Source organism: Malania oleifera, chromosome 12 (assembly GCF_029873635.1).
Source record: "Malania oleifera isolate guangnan ecotype guangnan chromosome 12, ASM2987363v1, whole genome shotgun sequence".
Taxonomy (NCBI): Eukaryota; Viridiplantae; Streptophyta; class Magnoliopsida; order Santalales; family Ximeniaceae; genus Malania; species Malania oleifera.
The window spans coordinates 69,276,840-69,294,448 of NC_080428.1; the positions used below are offsets into that span (position 1 = coordinate 69,276,840).

The 17,609-nt window shown below is 35.8% G+C and overlaps 1 protein-coding gene across 2 annotated transcripts in view; it reads left to right on the forward strand.

Annotated features, from left to right (window-relative positions):
* Positions 1–17,609, forward strand: part of LOC131144241 (sucrose transport protein SUC3) — a 30,102-nt gene that overhangs the window by 3,328 nt on the left and 9,165 nt on the right. The window contains exons 3-9 of one of the 2 annotated variants that reach the window (XM_058092764.1): positions 2,693–2,758; positions 12,863–12,961; positions 13,045–13,109; positions 13,199–13,283; positions 13,402–13,435; positions 13,580–13,679; positions 14,334–14,409. In XM_058092764.1, the coding sequence (XP_057948747.1) occupies positions 2,693–2,758; positions 12,863–12,961; positions 13,045–13,109; positions 13,199–13,283; positions 13,402–13,435; positions 13,580–13,679; positions 14,334–14,409 (525 nt within the window). The remainder of the gene's footprint in view (positions 1–2,692; positions 2,759–12,862; positions 12,962–13,044; positions 13,110–13,198; positions 13,284–13,401; positions 13,436–13,579; positions 13,680–14,333; positions 14,410–17,609) is intronic. The other variant, XM_058092765.1, reaches the window with a different exon arrangement.

A 17,609-nucleotide genomic window follows, 5' to 3' on the forward strand; every position in this document is an offset into this window, starting at 1 on the left:
AGAAGATGGGTACGGCTTATATGAGATATGTTTAGTTGATTTCCTTTTGGTTTTAGCTTAAGCTTTATGATGTTTATCTTTTGTTTTGTTTTGTTACGTGAGGTTTGTTTTGTAGGTCCTGTTTTGTTTTGTTTTGTTTGGACTTGTAACCCGGTTTTTTGGCTGGATGTTGGTGTTGTTCTTTGGGAGGTTTTTAACGTGTTGTCTTTTGTTATCTCCCATTGATTGTCTTGTAACCACGGCATTGCTCCGCCAAAAGTGAGGGGTTATTAATAAATAAATGGAGGTGCTGCCCTTCTTTTAAGAAGAAAAAAAAAAAAAAAAAAGACAAAGCTTGGTGTTTTATTATGTTGATTTTCACGAGTCACCTCTTAAAAAATTTGAGCAATCATTGCATGGACGGATTCTTTTATCTGCTCCTAGTTATTTTTTTAATCAAAATTGTTCAAAGCCTTGCTTCTAATCTTGCTTTCAGTTGGGACTTTTCATAATTTATTGTGAAGAATTCCGGGGACCATGACATATGATTTGATATTTGATATTTGATATATCCTATTCAATCTTTTGATTATGAGGGACATGCAACAAGCTCCAAGATAGTTGATAGAACACTAGTGCTGTATTGGAAGAAAAAATCAAGGAAAACTGAAGAGAAAGGGGAAGGAATCATTACATGGAAGGATTCCTTTATCTGCTTCATTTTTAAAAAATTTAAAAATAAAAGTTTACTTCAAACCTTTTTTCAAATCTTGCCTTTGATTTGGACTACTCAACAATTGATTATGGAGAAATTTTGGGGGCCATGACATATGATTTGATATTTTATATATACTCCATTTGGTCTTTTGATTGTGAGAGGCATGCAGCAAACACCAAGATTAGTGCTTTGACACCAGTTGGTAGAATGTTAAGGTTCTATGGGAAGAAAAATTTTGAAGGAAAGTGGAAGAGTTTTGATCTCTTTGCGGCCATCAAGCCTCCATAAACTAAGCTTTAATGTGAATAATCTTAACCATAAGCCTGTGGGAATTACACACTTATAGAGTTCTTAGATGCCAGTCAACTAAGAATCTGGACTTGAAAGGAAATATAGACAAGTAGAAAAGTCTAGATCCATTAGTGGAATCCTATTTTGATGTAAAAAATAAAGCAAACGGAATAATAATGACTAAAATTATACTACAACAACAATAACAAAAACAACAAATCAAGCCTTAAGTCCCACTAGCCGGGTTTAGCTACTTGAATCCTTTTCCGCCAATTTACACTATCGTGAGCAATATCCTCTATCAATTTATAGGCTTCTTATTCACTATCTCATTCTAAGTTATGTTAGTTCTACCTTTAACCCTTCTACTGCCACTGATAGTAACTAGCTCATTCCTCTTTACACTCAGTCCCAAGCCTGGGTAAACGAGTCAAGTCTCAATGCTGTGAATGAATGAAATTATGGGTCCCTAAAATAGTTTTGCCCAAAATTAAATTGCTTCCAACTCTATGTTGCATGGAAACACATACCAAGGAGTTGTCATCTTGTTGCTAGGAAATAGACACCTACCAAACATATATCATACATTTCCTAGGAATATCTATAACTTGGGGTTGCAATTTTAATGTTGAACACATCATTGAAATCCTCCCAACACTTTGAGACTTTTAGGTACAATAATAACATAGTATGATATGATTTTCCTTTTTATCATTTGTGAAAAACCATGCTGACTGTAATGGTTCATCAGAAACTTACAATAAACTTTGCTATTTTGTGCAATAGAAGAATGGTTTGTTGAAACTGAGAATTTTGATTGGTGGAAGAGGAAGAGGAAGCAAAATACTGTGGAAACTTTTAGGTACAATAATGGCACATTTTTTTTATATGATTTTCTTTTCTTTTATTTGTGAACACTAGAATTGCAATTATGATTCATCAGCAACTTACAATAAATTCCTTAATTTTTACAATAGAAAAGTGATATGTTGTGATATTTGATTTGAGAGAGAAGAAAAAAAAAATGCATGCATATTGGATATATGATGTCATGTAAATATTTGAACTTATGTCAACCACAAATAATGTATTTGTATGCATAGCATATATATATGTCTATGTAATTAAATATATGAATCATCTATTTATTATTCTAGCTTGCTGTTCTGTGTCCTGCCTTTTTAGAGTTTGTTGTGTACTTGTGTCCCAGTGTTTGTGTCAGCGCTCGTGTCTTCTGCATGGGCAGTCTTGGCAGATAAATTTCTGTTGTAGGTGAAGAAACTAGAAGGAGATACTGCTGAAACTTACCTCTCTAAAGAGTCTCTAAAGAGAAAGAAGCCGATAAATAGTTCGTGTTATATCACCACTCCCATGGCAGTACTACAAAAAAACTGTTTGTAAACCCTTGGACTCTTCCACACATGAACATCGTCATTAAAAAGGCTGAAAAATCAAGATTTTTGTGGCTAATATTTGGATTCCTCAAAATTATTGGGTGTGAATAGACGCTTTATGTGTTCAGAGATTTTTAAAAGTTGTGCTGTATTGGCTATTCTTATATAGAATTATTAACTCAATATTGCATTTTATGTGAATATAATTACATTGTTTTGTATCATCGTGATTTTTGTAATCATATATAAAGCTCTTTTCAGTTTATTTAAGTTCTTGTTTGGCTAATGATGCTTTACCTTATATATGCAGACACTTGGAATAGGACATGCCTTTTCTTCATTTATTTGGCTTTGTGGCCCTATTACAGGCCTTGTGGTAGGTGTTCACAACTACTCTCTGACTTCTGGAAGCCATCCAGGATTATAAATTTATAGCATGCATCTTACTATGCTGATGTGTCACTTAGTATGATTTGATATTGAGTACCACTGTAGTATTACATTATCTTATCAATCCTTAGTTTAACTGGATAAGTTATATTTCACATTCTGAGGAAATGCTTAACCTTCATTGTGTGAGTTTTGTTACCATGAAAAATATGGGAGACGCTTCTCTGGTCATGTTGCATAATTTATTACATGATGCAATCTGCATAATTTTATCACGAATGTAATGAATTCTTTTGTCAATCTACTTTTGATACTATTTGCAAAGTTTTCCTTAATATCAATTCTAAGAATTGGGCTGGGCATTTACCATGCAGAACATGAATTGACTTGATCCTGACGAATTGAGGGTCAACATTGGGATATTTACAGCCTTATACCTCACATTTTTTTATTTTGTCTTGTGGTTCGCCTATTTCTATTTTGTGTTTGTTCTGCAACCTATTGCATTTTGAGACACAATTAATCACCATGTAGAGTAATTATCCAGTGTAGCTGTCAACATTAAATTTTCCACCTGTCATGGTGATTGGACATCTTCTGCTTTCATCTGCTTCGCTTTCTATTTGCAAAGATAAAATGCTCCATTTTAGAAACACACATTATCTGAACCTTTTTGAAGTTTTTATACTATTATATTGTTTTATTCCCTTAGGATGCCACCCAAATACAAAGGAAACAACAAGAGAGAAACATTCCATACTGAGATGTATCAAGAAAATCAAGGATTACAAAGGGGCTGTCCTGACCAGCCCAGAATGCCAGCTAGAGCTCATAGCAATCCAACAGTCAATGACAGCCTGAACAGGACAAATAGTTCCTTTGAATGCTCTTTCTCTCCACACCGCACAAAAAATAGCAAGGATAATGAGGGAGAGACTTCCTTATTTGATCTGTTCTATTTTCTAGCCCATAGTTCACCTTCCATCATAGCTGCAGCAACCCACTTATGTTTTACAATGGAGATGACTTAATTCCCCAATTTCTTGGTCCATGAACAATGCAGAAGGATGTGTTCAGCTGGTTCCTCCTACTGTAGGCATAAAAAAAGCATCTATTGATAAGAGAGAGACCTTTTTTTTGAAGATTGTCCATGGCCAGGATCTTTCCAAGAGTAGCTTCCCATGTGAAAAAAAGCAACCTTAGTATGGGCCGCTGTTTTCCAAATAAGTTTCGGGGGAATTTTTTGTTGCACTCTGTTGCAGAGCTAAGGTATTTGTAGAAAGAGCTGACTGTGAAGTTCCCATCCTCGCTCTCAAAAGCACTCCTATTCGTAGGAATATCCCAAACAATCCCCTAACTAGTGAACTCCATGTGTTGGCTAAGGAGGGCATCTTTGTCACAAGTTAGTCCGAAGATGGAATGGAAATAGGAGCTGAGTTGGGATTTGCCAGCAAATATCTTGCCAGAAGAGCACATCATCTCCATTTCTCGCATGAAAGTAGGTGAGAAGAATTTCTCCCATCCTCTTGTGATATATCTCCAAACACCTGTACTATGAGCTTCCTTGAATCTTTTGAGGTCCAGCCATTATGATGGAGATCATACTTGATAGCAATGACATCCCTCCAGAAATGATTTTTTTCAAAAAACAATTGTGTGTCATTAGTTTCCAAAGCCATTTCCCCAGAAGGGCCTTATTAAAGATAATAATGGATCTATGGCCAAGGCCACCCTATTGCAAAGGTTGTTTAACCACACCCATTTAACAAGATGATATTTGAAAACCTCACCCGTGTTGCCTGAAGGAAACTTCTGTGGATGCCCTCCAATCTCTTTACAACCGTACTAGGGATAGGGAAAAGAGTCGTGAAGTAAGCCAGGAGACTGGACAGAGTACTATGAGAGTGAGACTGCCGCCTTTTGACAGAACCTTCCTTGTCCAACCAGCAAGTTTCTTTTCAAATCTGCCAACAATTGGATTCCAAATATCCTTAATGTTGTTAAACTTGGCCCATAAGGGGTGGCTGAGACAGGTAATAGGGAAGGCTGTGTGAGCTTATAGCGAAGGAGACTTGCCAGCAAAGGTCCACAATCACATCATTTTCGAGTAGATTCACTTTTAAGCCTGAAACCACTTCAAAACCAAGTAGGATGCGTCTAAGATGAAGAATTTGCTTTGGCTCATCCTCACAAAAGATGATAGTGTCATATGCAAAAAGGTAATGGGTGATTTCCACAGAGTCATTGTTCCTTCCAATGCTAAGTCCTTTGAGAAGGCCCGTTGATATCATTGTCAAGAAGTTTGAAGATAAAACCAGAAATAGAAACTAAAAAACGAAACCCCTCTGATTAATTAAAACAAATTTAAAACTTTATTAAACGAATCTCATTCTTGTCCTTGAATCAAATAAAAATTTAAAAATAAGATTAAAATAATAAAAATACAATTAAAAAATTATAATAAACATTTAAATTATTATAATTATTTTACTTAATTATTCTACTTCAAAACTCACTTTTTAGTGCTACAAGAACAATCTTATTGTACTTGAGAAATGAAATATAGTAAAAATAATTTTCAAATGAATTTTATTAATTTTTTCTTCTATTTTAAAATTTTATTAATATTTTTTAATTTTATTTTATTTAAAATTCATATGATCATTTTACTTTAATTTTGATTAAAAATTATGTTTAAAATGAATGATTTAATCCACAAAGTTAATTCTAGATATTGAAGTATTTGGAATAGGATGCCACAGAAAACTATAAAAATTTGGTTTTCAGATTTTTCTGAAAACTGCTGAAAACCATCAACACAAATAGAAAACTTGCAATTGAAACAAACGCAGTGTAATCTAAGGTTTTTTTTTTTTAATAGTTGAAAACTGCCAAGAGAAATAGAAAACTACCAATTTAAACAAACATGGTTTCATAATCTGTTTCTCCACTGTACAAAAATGAAAATAAAAAATAGAAAGTAGAAATGATACCAAACAGCCCTTCAATTAAGCCCAATTACACACACAAATTCACACAATTATATATGTGTACCCAAGGTCTTAAATTTCGATTTTGACTCAAATTTCAAAGCTCCAAAAGTAAGAAAATTTCGATTTCGATGTCAATTTTGATTTCGATTTGAAAAAATAATGGAAATTAGTAGTAAAACATGGAATTCTTTGTGAAATTTTAGAAATGGTTAATAGCCATAGTAATGTAAGTTTTAGGACTAATATATTGCAAGTTAATTACATCTATGTTGTGTGAGGTGGAAAAGTTGTAATTTTGTATGTGTTACAAACATATTTGTAAAATAATATACATTAAACATATTCAGTTTAAAAAAATGCAATTCATAAATCATTTAAATATTATTAATTATACAAATAATGATAATTTAGACATGAATGGTTAAATAAAATGTTGCTGTAAGTTTATTTTTTCATATAATTTCAAGGGCACTTGTAATAATCTTTCATTTTGATAAAAATAAATAAAATAAATTAAGAGAGAAATTTCACTCACTCCTAAATCTCTCATTTGAATTCTGAGCTAATTTCTTGTATAGTTAAAATTTTGACAAGTTTCGCCAAAATATCAAGATTTTGATAAATTTCAAATGATTTGTTGAGATTTCGACGGAAATTATGCAAAACGGAAATCGAATGCCATTTCGATTTCGAGGGTGACGGAAATTGGAAATTTCAACAATTTCGTGGAAATTTAAGACCATGCGTGTACCAATGTTTTAAACAACCCAATCAAGGCTTACCTCCAGGAAAGGGATGCCTAAAATGCCTTGAGGTTCAATCTAAAATACCAAATCCCAAAAAGGCTCAGCATCAGACACTGAGGCTTACACATTTGTACAAAAGGCATGCCATTTGGGTCTTTTTAGTTGAGGCTTACGCATTTTGGGTGGTGTGTGATTCTCAAGTTAGACTTGGCTAGAAAATTTTAACTCCATGTTCATATAAAAGAAATGTCATAAGATGAGTTGATTCCTAAAACTCTTAAACCTCAATCTTTCCAAAATAATTGAGATTTGTGTTTTAGATCTTGAATAATTTTAACTTTGTAATGTCATAGCTATCACTTGTCATGATTTATGTAAATTCAAGTTAGAAATTTTTGAGCAGCCAACAAGTATGCAAATTATATTTGATTTTTTTACATCATACTTGTGATTTTCTTAATTTTTTTTTTTAATTTTCAAAATATATGTATATTTACTTATTTTTATCTAAAAACAAAATTATTAGAAGGCTGACTCTTGCCTCTTAAGGATTAAAACACCTCGCCTTACGCCTTCACCTTCTTAAACATTGATGTATATATATATATATATATAAACAGAATTCATTAAAGGGCATCAAGGCTTCCATCCAAGTACAAAAAGACCAGTGTCAACGAATGCTTTTTTCCTTTCTTTGCTTAAGTAAATTCCTCTCCAGGCTCAGATCTATTTTCCACTGTCACAGCCATAACCCAACACTGGCCAATCATTGCGGTTGCTCAATTCCAGATGTTTCTGGTCTAAGGGCAGTGAAGAGGATATGTTCAATGGGCAGTGTCTTCCCTACACAAAAAACATTTGTACTAAAATTATCCCCCTTTTTTGTAGGTTTTTTAATAGTAAGAATCATTCCCCAAGTTGCCTACCGCACAAAAAAAAAGGAACCTTTTTGGGGGCCTAAAGAATTTTCCAAATGGTTTCACTGGGTAAGTTGTTTCTGGTTTCAGTTGGTGTATTCAGCTTTCTGCAATATGGGCTGACTGAGAAGGTGCCATTTTTATCAAGGGTCCACTTGGGCTTATGTGGGGTACTATGATAAGGAACTTTGTATAAGCAACCAAAAAATTCAGCAAAGTTGTCAAGTTTCCAAGTCTGGGCATTTCTCAGTTTGAGAATGTCCTTGTTTACTCCATTGTATGCTAGTTGAAAGTGTGTATAACCACAGAGATCCTTATCCCTGGTCAAGCTGAAAATGTTAGAAAACTTAGTGCTAACTGCTAAGTGGAATGGGGCTGCACCATGTGTCAACCAAAAGAAAATATTGCCCCCATCTTCCACGTTAAAGCAAATAAAGGTGAAGAATTTCCAACCTTTTTGGATCCATTTCCATGCTCTGACCCCATAGGTGCCTTGACTTCCTTAGAAGTCCATCCCACTGTGGTCAAGGTCGAATGTTGAAACAATGATCTCCTCCAATGCAGACATTTTTCATTCATGAATCTCCAAAGCTATTTGTTAAGGAGGGCTTTGTTGTATATTGTGAGAGATTTGAGAGTCTATCAGCTTGAATACCCCCATTTAACCAAGTGGTACTTGAAGTCCTCATCCGTGTTTCCTTCTAGGAATCTTTTTTGAATATGGAATGAGGAAGAAGAGGGACATATAGCACACCGGGAGGTTTGGGCATAGAAAGGGATTCAAGCAACCTAGGGGAAGAGAAGGGCTTTGTCTCTCTCATCACTTGCAATTTTCTGGTGTGCTTGGAAAGTTAGAAACAGGAGAGTGTTTAAAAACTCTCTTACGACACTTCAAACTAGTTATAGGTAGTATATTACTGTGGTTTCCAGCTAGCATAGTAGGATTGTAGGTGTTAAAGTTTGATATACAAAAGTGGTTGTCTAACATGGTATCAGAGCTGATTCCCAGGAGGTTCTGGGTCCTAGTCTTGTTGCTTGCATTTATTTTGTGGTATTTAAAAAATTATTGTATTTCTTATTATGGGTGATATTATGGTGTGTTTATCTCTCCACGTGCTGTTGGGCTGCACGTGCAGGGGAGTGTTAAAGACTTAAAGCTTGAATTGTTTGCCCACAACCCAACAGCTTAAGCTTTTAGGTGAAGTGGTTGTCTAACAATAGGGAATGATCATAATGTAATTTTAGTTTTCTGTGACATCCTGCTGGCAGGATGACTGTGTGCTCTATTTTGGCATCCCCTTGATGCCCTTCTAATAATTTTCTTTTACCAATCAATACATTTTTTATATATAGCACCCCAGGGGGGGGGGGGGGTTTGGGGTTTGAGAAAATGCTTTTGATGAAGGTGAGTCTTCCTCCACAAGAGAAGTAATTTCTCTTCTAACCAGTGAGTTTTTCCTCAAGTCTCTCAATAATGGGTTCCCAAGCTCTTCTGTCTTTAAACATGGCTTGAAGACCTAAATAATTCAAAGACCTCTAGTTTGCAGCTTAAAAAATTTCATCTAGGAAAGTGTGTCATTAATCCCCTTGCCCATGCAAACATGCTCATTTTACCAAGTTGACTTCCTATCCTGAAATTGCTTCAAGACAGATGAGGATACATCTTAAATTGAGAATTTGTTGAGTTTCTGACTCACAAAGTATTATGGTGTCATCAGAAAGCACAAGATAAGAAACTTCCATTCCCTACCGTTTCTTCCTGCTCTAAGCCCTTTTAAAAATACCTGATGATGCAGAATATAAGCGGGACAATGGATGGGCCCTCATTGGAGGCTCTTTCAGAAGAATTGGATTAAGGAATCACCGGGTCCTAAGCCCAATAAATTTAGGAGTAATGAATTAGGATTATGTTTATATGGGGATTTTTTTTTTTAACATGCATGTCTCAGGGGTTCTTTATTTAATAAGGGGTTTATTTGTAATTTCATTCATTTTAGGTTTGTTTTTTCCCTATGTATGTAAGTTGTATTTATAAGGAGGTTGGTTAATGTGAATTTGAATGAGAAGTTAAATGTGTTTCTTCTTATCTTGTTCCTCTCTCTCTCTCTCTTTCGCTCTCTCTCTCTCTCTCTCTCTCTCTCATTTCTTCCCTCTTGGTGCTTCATCATTTGGTATCAAAACCCAATCACAATCCCCACTTTTCCATTTATAATCCCTCATTTTTACCTCTCAATATTCTTCCTCTTCCTCTCTTTCTTTTTAATTTCCAGCCCTTCTTCCCTCTGCCAATTTGTACAGAATCTTTCGAGCAAACTTCTCTTCTCCATATTTGGTCTCCATATCTCCTCTCTCATCTTATCTCTCCTTCCTTTATCCTACATTGCTCTGTTCATTGCCATAATTGTGATTGCAACAAAATTACATCACTACCATCACTGAAATCGTCTTCCCCCTGTCTACCTTCATGCCCAAACCCATCACCTGAAAGTCACTGATGGGCTTGCAACTGCTCATGGCCACTATAGCAGCAGTTTTCGCAGTTTTTTCTCCATTTCTGTCCAATTGTTTTTTATTCAAATTTTCCCGTGAGTGCTCATGGTCTAATCCATCTTTGCCTAATAATTCATCTGAGTCCAGCCTATACTGCAAAAAAAAAGAAATAAATAATAAATAAATGAAGACATTTCCCTTCTGAAGCCCACATTTGGCCAAACTCATCTCCCTTACATCAACTGGTAGGTCTTTGCATCTCTTTTTAATACCCTAAACCAAGCCCCTATTCAAATTGTCACATCTTCACACCTCATCTCTGCCACATATACTGCCTCCTGCAGCCATCTCATTGATATCCATATAACAGTGTCACATCAGTATATCTGGCACATCAATATATTGATCCAGATGGTAAATTGCCTCTGACTTGTGGCCTAACTCAAACCTGACGGCTGTTAAAAATAAAATAAAAATCCAGTGTAACAAATTATTGGAAAGGGAATGCCCTTTGTCATACTTTTGGCATGCTATCAAACCTTTTCACATTTTCAAGGGTGTGGTAAATGTTTGTAAAATTGCCATTGATGGAAGTTGCCATGTGAATGTGGTTTCTAGGAATGGTGCCGCTTGTAGGCAGATCCTGAACCTCACACACGGCTCTTTGCTGAACCTCTCTCTCCCCCCTCCCCCCCCCCCCCCCAAAAAATATGACCTGGACATCCAGAGTTGGTACCAAACAAGCTGATCTATGAACCACTGCTGTTGCTGGCTTGCCGCTGGTGTGGAGCTGCTCCTTAATCTGCTGCTGACCTTAAACAGTTCACAGTTATCAATAGATCCACATCCTATAACCACCATCCATGGTCACCTTATTTATAGTTGTACAATCATTTTCTTCTTTCTTCTTGACCAAAACTTACCCATCACTATGCATACCCCCTTTCCCTCCTTTTTTCATTCTTTTCAATCAAAGCTCTAATTTCTTTGTTTATCCATCTCAACAAAGCCCTAATTTTCCATGACTAATTTTTATTTTTATTTTTTTAAAATATAATTCTTCTCAACAAAAGCCTTATTTTACCTCTTCTAAAATTATCCTATCTTGCAGATTCCATTCCGATTATTCAAGAGATGTTTAAGTTTTGAGATTTTAAAATAACGGGATTTAAAGATCAAGTATTTGAAAACTATTCATCTAAACAACCTTAAATTAAAAAGCACTGAAAAATATTGTTCATAAGAAAAAGGAGGCAGCCCAGTTGGATAAAGAGAGCCTGATCTGATGCATGCAGCCTTACCCAGGTTACCCCTGCATATGGAGAAGCTCTGATCTCTTTCTAGGCACCCAGGTTGCAGTGTTGCAACCTCGATGTGCAAAGGTTCACCCTCACTTTTCAGACAAGGATGTTTCTCTTTTCCCCTTTAATTGTAATAAGATCTAGGAAAATAGCAAACTCATCATTTTTGAAGCCACTATTAGCCTTTTCTTCAAGGCCTGGTCTCTTTTCTTTGCCCTAGAGTACTTCCTGAATAGCACGACATGGTTATGACTTTGGAGTCTGGGTACTGAATGGGCATGGCTATTGGCTGCACATTCCATGTTGCCATGGCTGATCCATGGAGGAGAAGAAGAAGAAAATTCACACTTTTGTTACACATGGAAATGGGAGATTGGGAGGTCAAAGTTTTCAATGGGTTCTGTAAATATATTTGGGTCCATGACCTTAGGTTGTGTTTGATTTGTGGAATGCCTATTCCCAGGAATAAAATGGTTAAAGTATATGGATTTGATAGCTTACAAAAGAAAATTTTGTCATCATAAACTGGCCGGGCAATTTTATTTTATGTTTTGATTTTTTATTTAATCCATAACATAGAATAGACAAGGGAATGATTGTCTCAAATTTCACCATGGGGATTTGATGGAATATAACTAACTTTTGCATTGTCATTTGCTGTATGATGAGAACACTTTCCCTACAATATGCCCAATCTATTCCTAGGTATACGCATTCCACATAACCTTAGAGTTTTATTATTTTCAAATGGTCCGAAGGTTATATATGGTTCTCTGAATGCCTATTCATAGGAATAGAGTGGAATAAGATGGAAATGTAATAAAATGTATATAGGGATATAATAATTAGGAAAAGACCACATGCAAAACTTTGATTTATACCATCTAATATGGAATAAGACATTCCCATGGTGACATTTTGGAATCTCATTTCTTGTCTAATCTATTTATGAATTAATAAAAACAAAATTTTAATTGTCATTTGCTTTATGATGATAACCATTTTCTTTTTAATTAATGAAATGTTTATAGTATGTCCATTCTGTTCCTAGGAATATCCAGTCCGCTAACCAAACGTAACACAAGTTCAATACAGTCCTGAATGAGCCTTCTTACTCTTTTCTGGGCCATAGTTATGCATAATATTCACAATCATGCATAAATTGTGCTATGGTTTTGCCTTTCAACCAGATTCATACAACAAAATCACTTAGATGGATTGACACCTAAACATGCAAGCACAACTGACTCCTTGCAATCCTGTTTGCTATGATGGGCAATTTTATAGCTTTTCCTGTTCTATCATTGCATTAAGATCTAGTGCACATACAATCATGTTTACTTTGATAATCTTTAACCAACTCGACTCCTTCCTGCCATTATATTTTTGTGTTTCTTTTGGAATTTTCTTTTATTGGACATAGATCTGAGTAATCTGACGGGTTATATCAATCAAGGAAAAGCAAACAATTTTGTTTTCTTCTGTTTTCTTTTTCTTTAATTGTTTTATTTATTAATTTTTTGTTCTGTGATATCATCATCATAATCACTATTATTATTATTATTATTAAGTCTCCCACTGTATTTTATTGTAACTGTTTGATGTGAATTTAGTCATGCCTATTATTTGCTTCTGTTGTTTAGGTTCAACCGTGTGTTGGTATTTGGAGTGATAAATGCTCTTCAAAGTATGGAAGAAGGCGGCCTTTTATACTTGCTGGATCTCTCATGATCTCAGTTGCTGTGAGCATCCTGCAATCTCATATTTGTTTGTATGCATTTATTATACTGTCCTTTACATCAGCTAAACTAAATTTTGTATTTAGGTGATAATAATTGGGTTTTCTGCAGACATTGGATATTTGTTAGGGGATACAAAGGAGCATTGCAGGTTTCTGATGCAATTTTTTCTTTTAAAATTTTCTATTTTTATGATAGAAATGTGAGGTTACGTTTAACTGACTCACATAGAAAATGCAGTACATTCAAAGGTACTCGAACAAGAGCAGCAATTGTTTTCATCATTGGGTTTTGGATGCTGGATCTTGCTAACAATACAGTGCAGGTAAGCATGTTAAAATGTTTAATTGTGCAACCCTTAACTTTTATGTGAATGACTGCACATTACCTGCTATCTATTTCACGTTTTCGACAATCAAATTACGAATTTTTTTTCTTTGTAGGGCCCAGCTCGTGCACTCCTGGCTGATTTATCAGGTGACTTTGCAAAGACCCCTCCCCTCAGCCCCACAGATGAGAAAAAATAAAAAAGGGCCAATAGAATGCATTGCTTTATAGAATTTATATTCTTGTCAACTATGAATGAATTTTCAGTAATGACCTGTTTGTACTTAATGATAGGCCCTGATCAACGAAACTCAGCAAATGCTGTGTTTTGCACTTGGATGGCTGTGGGAAACATCCTAGGATTTTCTTCTGGTGCTAGTGGGAAGTGGCACAGGTGCAGCTTTTTTGATTTATGGTATTTTGATGTAACATGATGTTTCTTTGTTTAGATATGCAGATGCACATGTCCTTGTATTGATGAGCTTTCCTGTTTGTAAACAGCATTCGGTTAACTAGTGTCCCAAGGGTATTAGTTAAGGTGCTGTTGTTAGAAGTTTCCTTGCTTTAAATGTAATTGTTGACCTTAATATGGTGGTTTTCTAACGCACGGAGTGAAATATATTTCCTAGAATAGTTTTTTGATCAGCCAGTATTGTCATCTATGGGCATCTGTGGAAAAAAAGTTTAAAAGCCAAGAAAGTATATCCAATGAAGGAACTCTGGATGAAAATCCCAGATTTCCACACAAGACGAGTTTTAGAAACTCACTTAAATAATAAGGTTATGAAGAAAATAAATTTACATTCATTAAATAGTAAAGTTAGTGCCCAAGGGCACTCGTTAACAAGATCCTAATCTATATCCTGCTTCCTTAGATGTAGTGATGTAGTCATTCCATTTTCATTTTAGTATTGTTAAGCCAACTAAAGCAATGCCACACTGTTCTTTTTTCCTAAAGAGACTCAATTACTATATTTTTGTTCACATTATTATATATTGCTTGAACTTCTAGGGTGATTGATTCATCTGATTTTTCATTTCTAAACAGATGGTTTCCTTTCTTGACTAGTAGAGCTTGTTGCGAAGCTTGTGGAAATCTTAAAGCTGCGTTCCTCATCGCGGTGGTGAGTTGTATCTTCTGCTGTGCAAGGTCTCTTAAGTGGGTTCATGATGATGTGCATCTCCATGCTTTTGCTTTTCCATTTTTTTAAAATTAGTTTATCTTTCTTTAAACAGTTTAGGATGAATTTTGACATCTAGCATCGTTGCTCCTTCCTTGCTTTATTGAGGTTCATCATTTTAGAAAGCATGGATAATGTTTCCTAGAATTTGTTAGAAATGCTTCATCCTGAGAGTATCTTATTTTTATGTTTGACCTAGGCTGCTTTGAGGATATAGATTAGGGTGGATTTCTTTAGCAAATAGCATTAGTTCACTGCCGGAAGAGGGTAAGGGTCACATTTTTCATGGGCTTAGCATGTGTTATCTTATTACTAGTGGAAGTTTAGGAGGTCTAATTAAGAAATCATTGTCTAGTTGTAGTCTTACGCTGTTGCACTGGAATACTCTTCTTTTTTGGGAAAAGAGGGGGGGGGGGGGTGTTGGATAACTATTAGGGCAAAAGACACTTACCTCCCTTGAGGTTTGACACACAGACGTCCTTGAAGTTTCAAAAATCTCATGGACCTCCCTTGAGGTTTGCAAAAAGATGTAGACGTCCCCTAATATTTCAAAAATCCCAGACCTATATCCCTCTTTGGCTTGTCTTTTTGTCAAATATATAAAGGTCGTCTACGTATTTTTGTCAAAACCTCAAAGGAGGTTCATGAAAATTTTGAAACCCAAAGGAGGTCTACACCTTTTCACCAATTATTATTGTGTATTAGAATTACTAATACTATATATAAATTTACAAATGCGTAAAAGGTGCAAATCATTGTGTTTAACAAAAATATAGTTACTTTTTATAATTGTGTATCTACATATCAATGTTATAAAAGGTGTAATGTGAAGCATTTTAACCCTATGAGGCGAGGTATAAACCTGAAGGTGTTAAAGTGTTCTATATACAATTCTAAAAATAACTAACATAAATATTTAAAATAGGAAAAATTGATAATGTATAAACAAAATTTGGAAAAAAAAAAGGGTTTGAAAATCATTTGTTGGGCACTCTAGCATACAGACTTGAACTCCAGGCGTACTGGTGGGGGTTCACTCCATCTAGATTAAAGGGAAGTCCTTCGATCTGAGGTTGGATAAGGTGGGGAAGGTCGGACCTCTGTCCATTCTTGAGAAGAACCAAAAGTGCAGTTGGTGAGTTTGGCTCTCTTCAGGAGCTGCTTCATGGTTTTCTCAGGGATTTTCAGCTATTGCTGGTAGGTTGGGCAAGGGTTTTTGAAGGTTGTGGGTGGATTATGTTGATTATTGGGTGGGGATTCACTTGACTAGGGTAGGGAATTTCATGGAATTAGGGCATGGATGGAGTGGTAAAAAATTTCCAATCTTTGTTCCTAAAGGGTTGAAAGGGGAAAAGTGGTCTTGATTTGGGGATGCCTTCGTTGTGTTGGAGAGTTCATGTTGATCAGCCTCAAATAGAGCAGATACTAAGAAGTGCTACGGGAACCACTCTTGGAGTCAGGTTGTTGCTGGTACCGTAGGCGATGGTGAAGGTCAATCAATCTCTACGAATTTGCAGAAGGTATGTGCTTGCTGTGGGGGAAGGTCGCAAGAGGAAGCTTCTCAAGTTCAACCGATGATGTTGAAGGTGACGGTGTCAGCTAGGCAGTTGAAACTAGAAATGGCTAGTTTTTCTCACGTCGATGATAGGAAGACGAAAGCAGAGGCGGCTAGGATTTCTTGCATGGAAGATGGATTGCGAAATTAGAGTGGGCTGGGCTGGCATATTGTCTATTAACATTGATTTGGGCCTGCTATGTGAAAATAATTAGAGTTTATTAAACTCATTGATGGGCTTTTTGGTTAATGAGGGCCAAAAGTTGTCTTTTGATATAAAAATGGGCATGGGCAGTGGGGAAGTTTATACAGAAGAGCAGATTGGCCCCTCATTTGGGAAGGCCCAAGAATCTTTGCAGCCCCCTGAACGTAAGGAAGCCTCTATGCCCCCAATTTGGGATGATACTGGGGTTCTCCATCCTTCAGAGAAGCAACATATCAAACAGCAGCCTTCTTCGAATGTAGTAGAAGGTGATTCAACTTTGTGCTCTTCTTTGAATAACAGCTTTGATAGTCATGACGAGGGATGCTTGGATAAAAGTTCAAGAGACAGAAGGGGGAGGAAGGCCTGATAGGTTTGATGTTTCTCCTCGGCTGGAGGAAAATGGCATTAGGGGGACTGGCTCAAGGAATTTTATTTCCTGTGAGTTGAAAAACCAGGATTTTCATCTGTGGTTCGGTAGAAATCAAGTTAGAGAAGGAGTCTATTCAGATAATTCGAGGGGTGGTGAGGTGTATGCTCGTCAAAAAGAAATTCAGATGGGTTTCGAAGGGAGGAAATTTTATGAAGATAAGCGAGAATTATCTAGTGAGAAAACACATAAAATTATAAAATGGGATTCCAAAGGTTTATTTAGTGGAAGAGCCAATCATTGAGAGGGAAAAGTTAAGGAAAGTAAGAGTTGGGGAGATGTTTCGGATGAGGACAGCATAGGGAGTAGTGATTTTGAATGTGAAAAGGTTTACTTTTGGACCATATTGAGGTATAGTGTGGATATTTCTCCAATTCTTCTACTGATCGTTCCGGGGATCTGTCTTACGTGCCACCTCCTTCTTTAGAAGGTATTATTCTGTTTGAAGACAAGGCTCACAAAATGACAAAAAGGTATGAATTGATTTCTGCCTACTCCCGTTCAAGACAAAATTCCTGGTAACGATATTGATAGTCAGGGTTTGTTGAATGACTTGGGCCTTAGGTTATCCGATCAATGAGGTAATGAAGTCAGGCTTGATGGTGGCAAATAGAAGGTAGAAGGGTCAGAGGGAATTAGCTAATTTGAAGTATTTGATGAACTATAAAGAGGGGATTTCTTGGTTGATTATTGAATTTTTTTTTTGTTCTGCTTTTATTTTTATTTTTCTTTTTGAGTTTTCCTTTGTTTTTCTTTTACCCTTTTTTTTTTTTTTTTTCGGATTTAGTATCCTTGCTTCCATTGTACAGAAATACCTTTATAGATTTCCTTTTATTATAAAAAAAAAAACTGCAGACTTGAATTCCCTCAAGTAAACCATGTTTGCGGTGATTACACCATAAAGATCAAATTATGTCCATGATCTATGTTGCAACTCTCAATTGTTTGGGAAATGT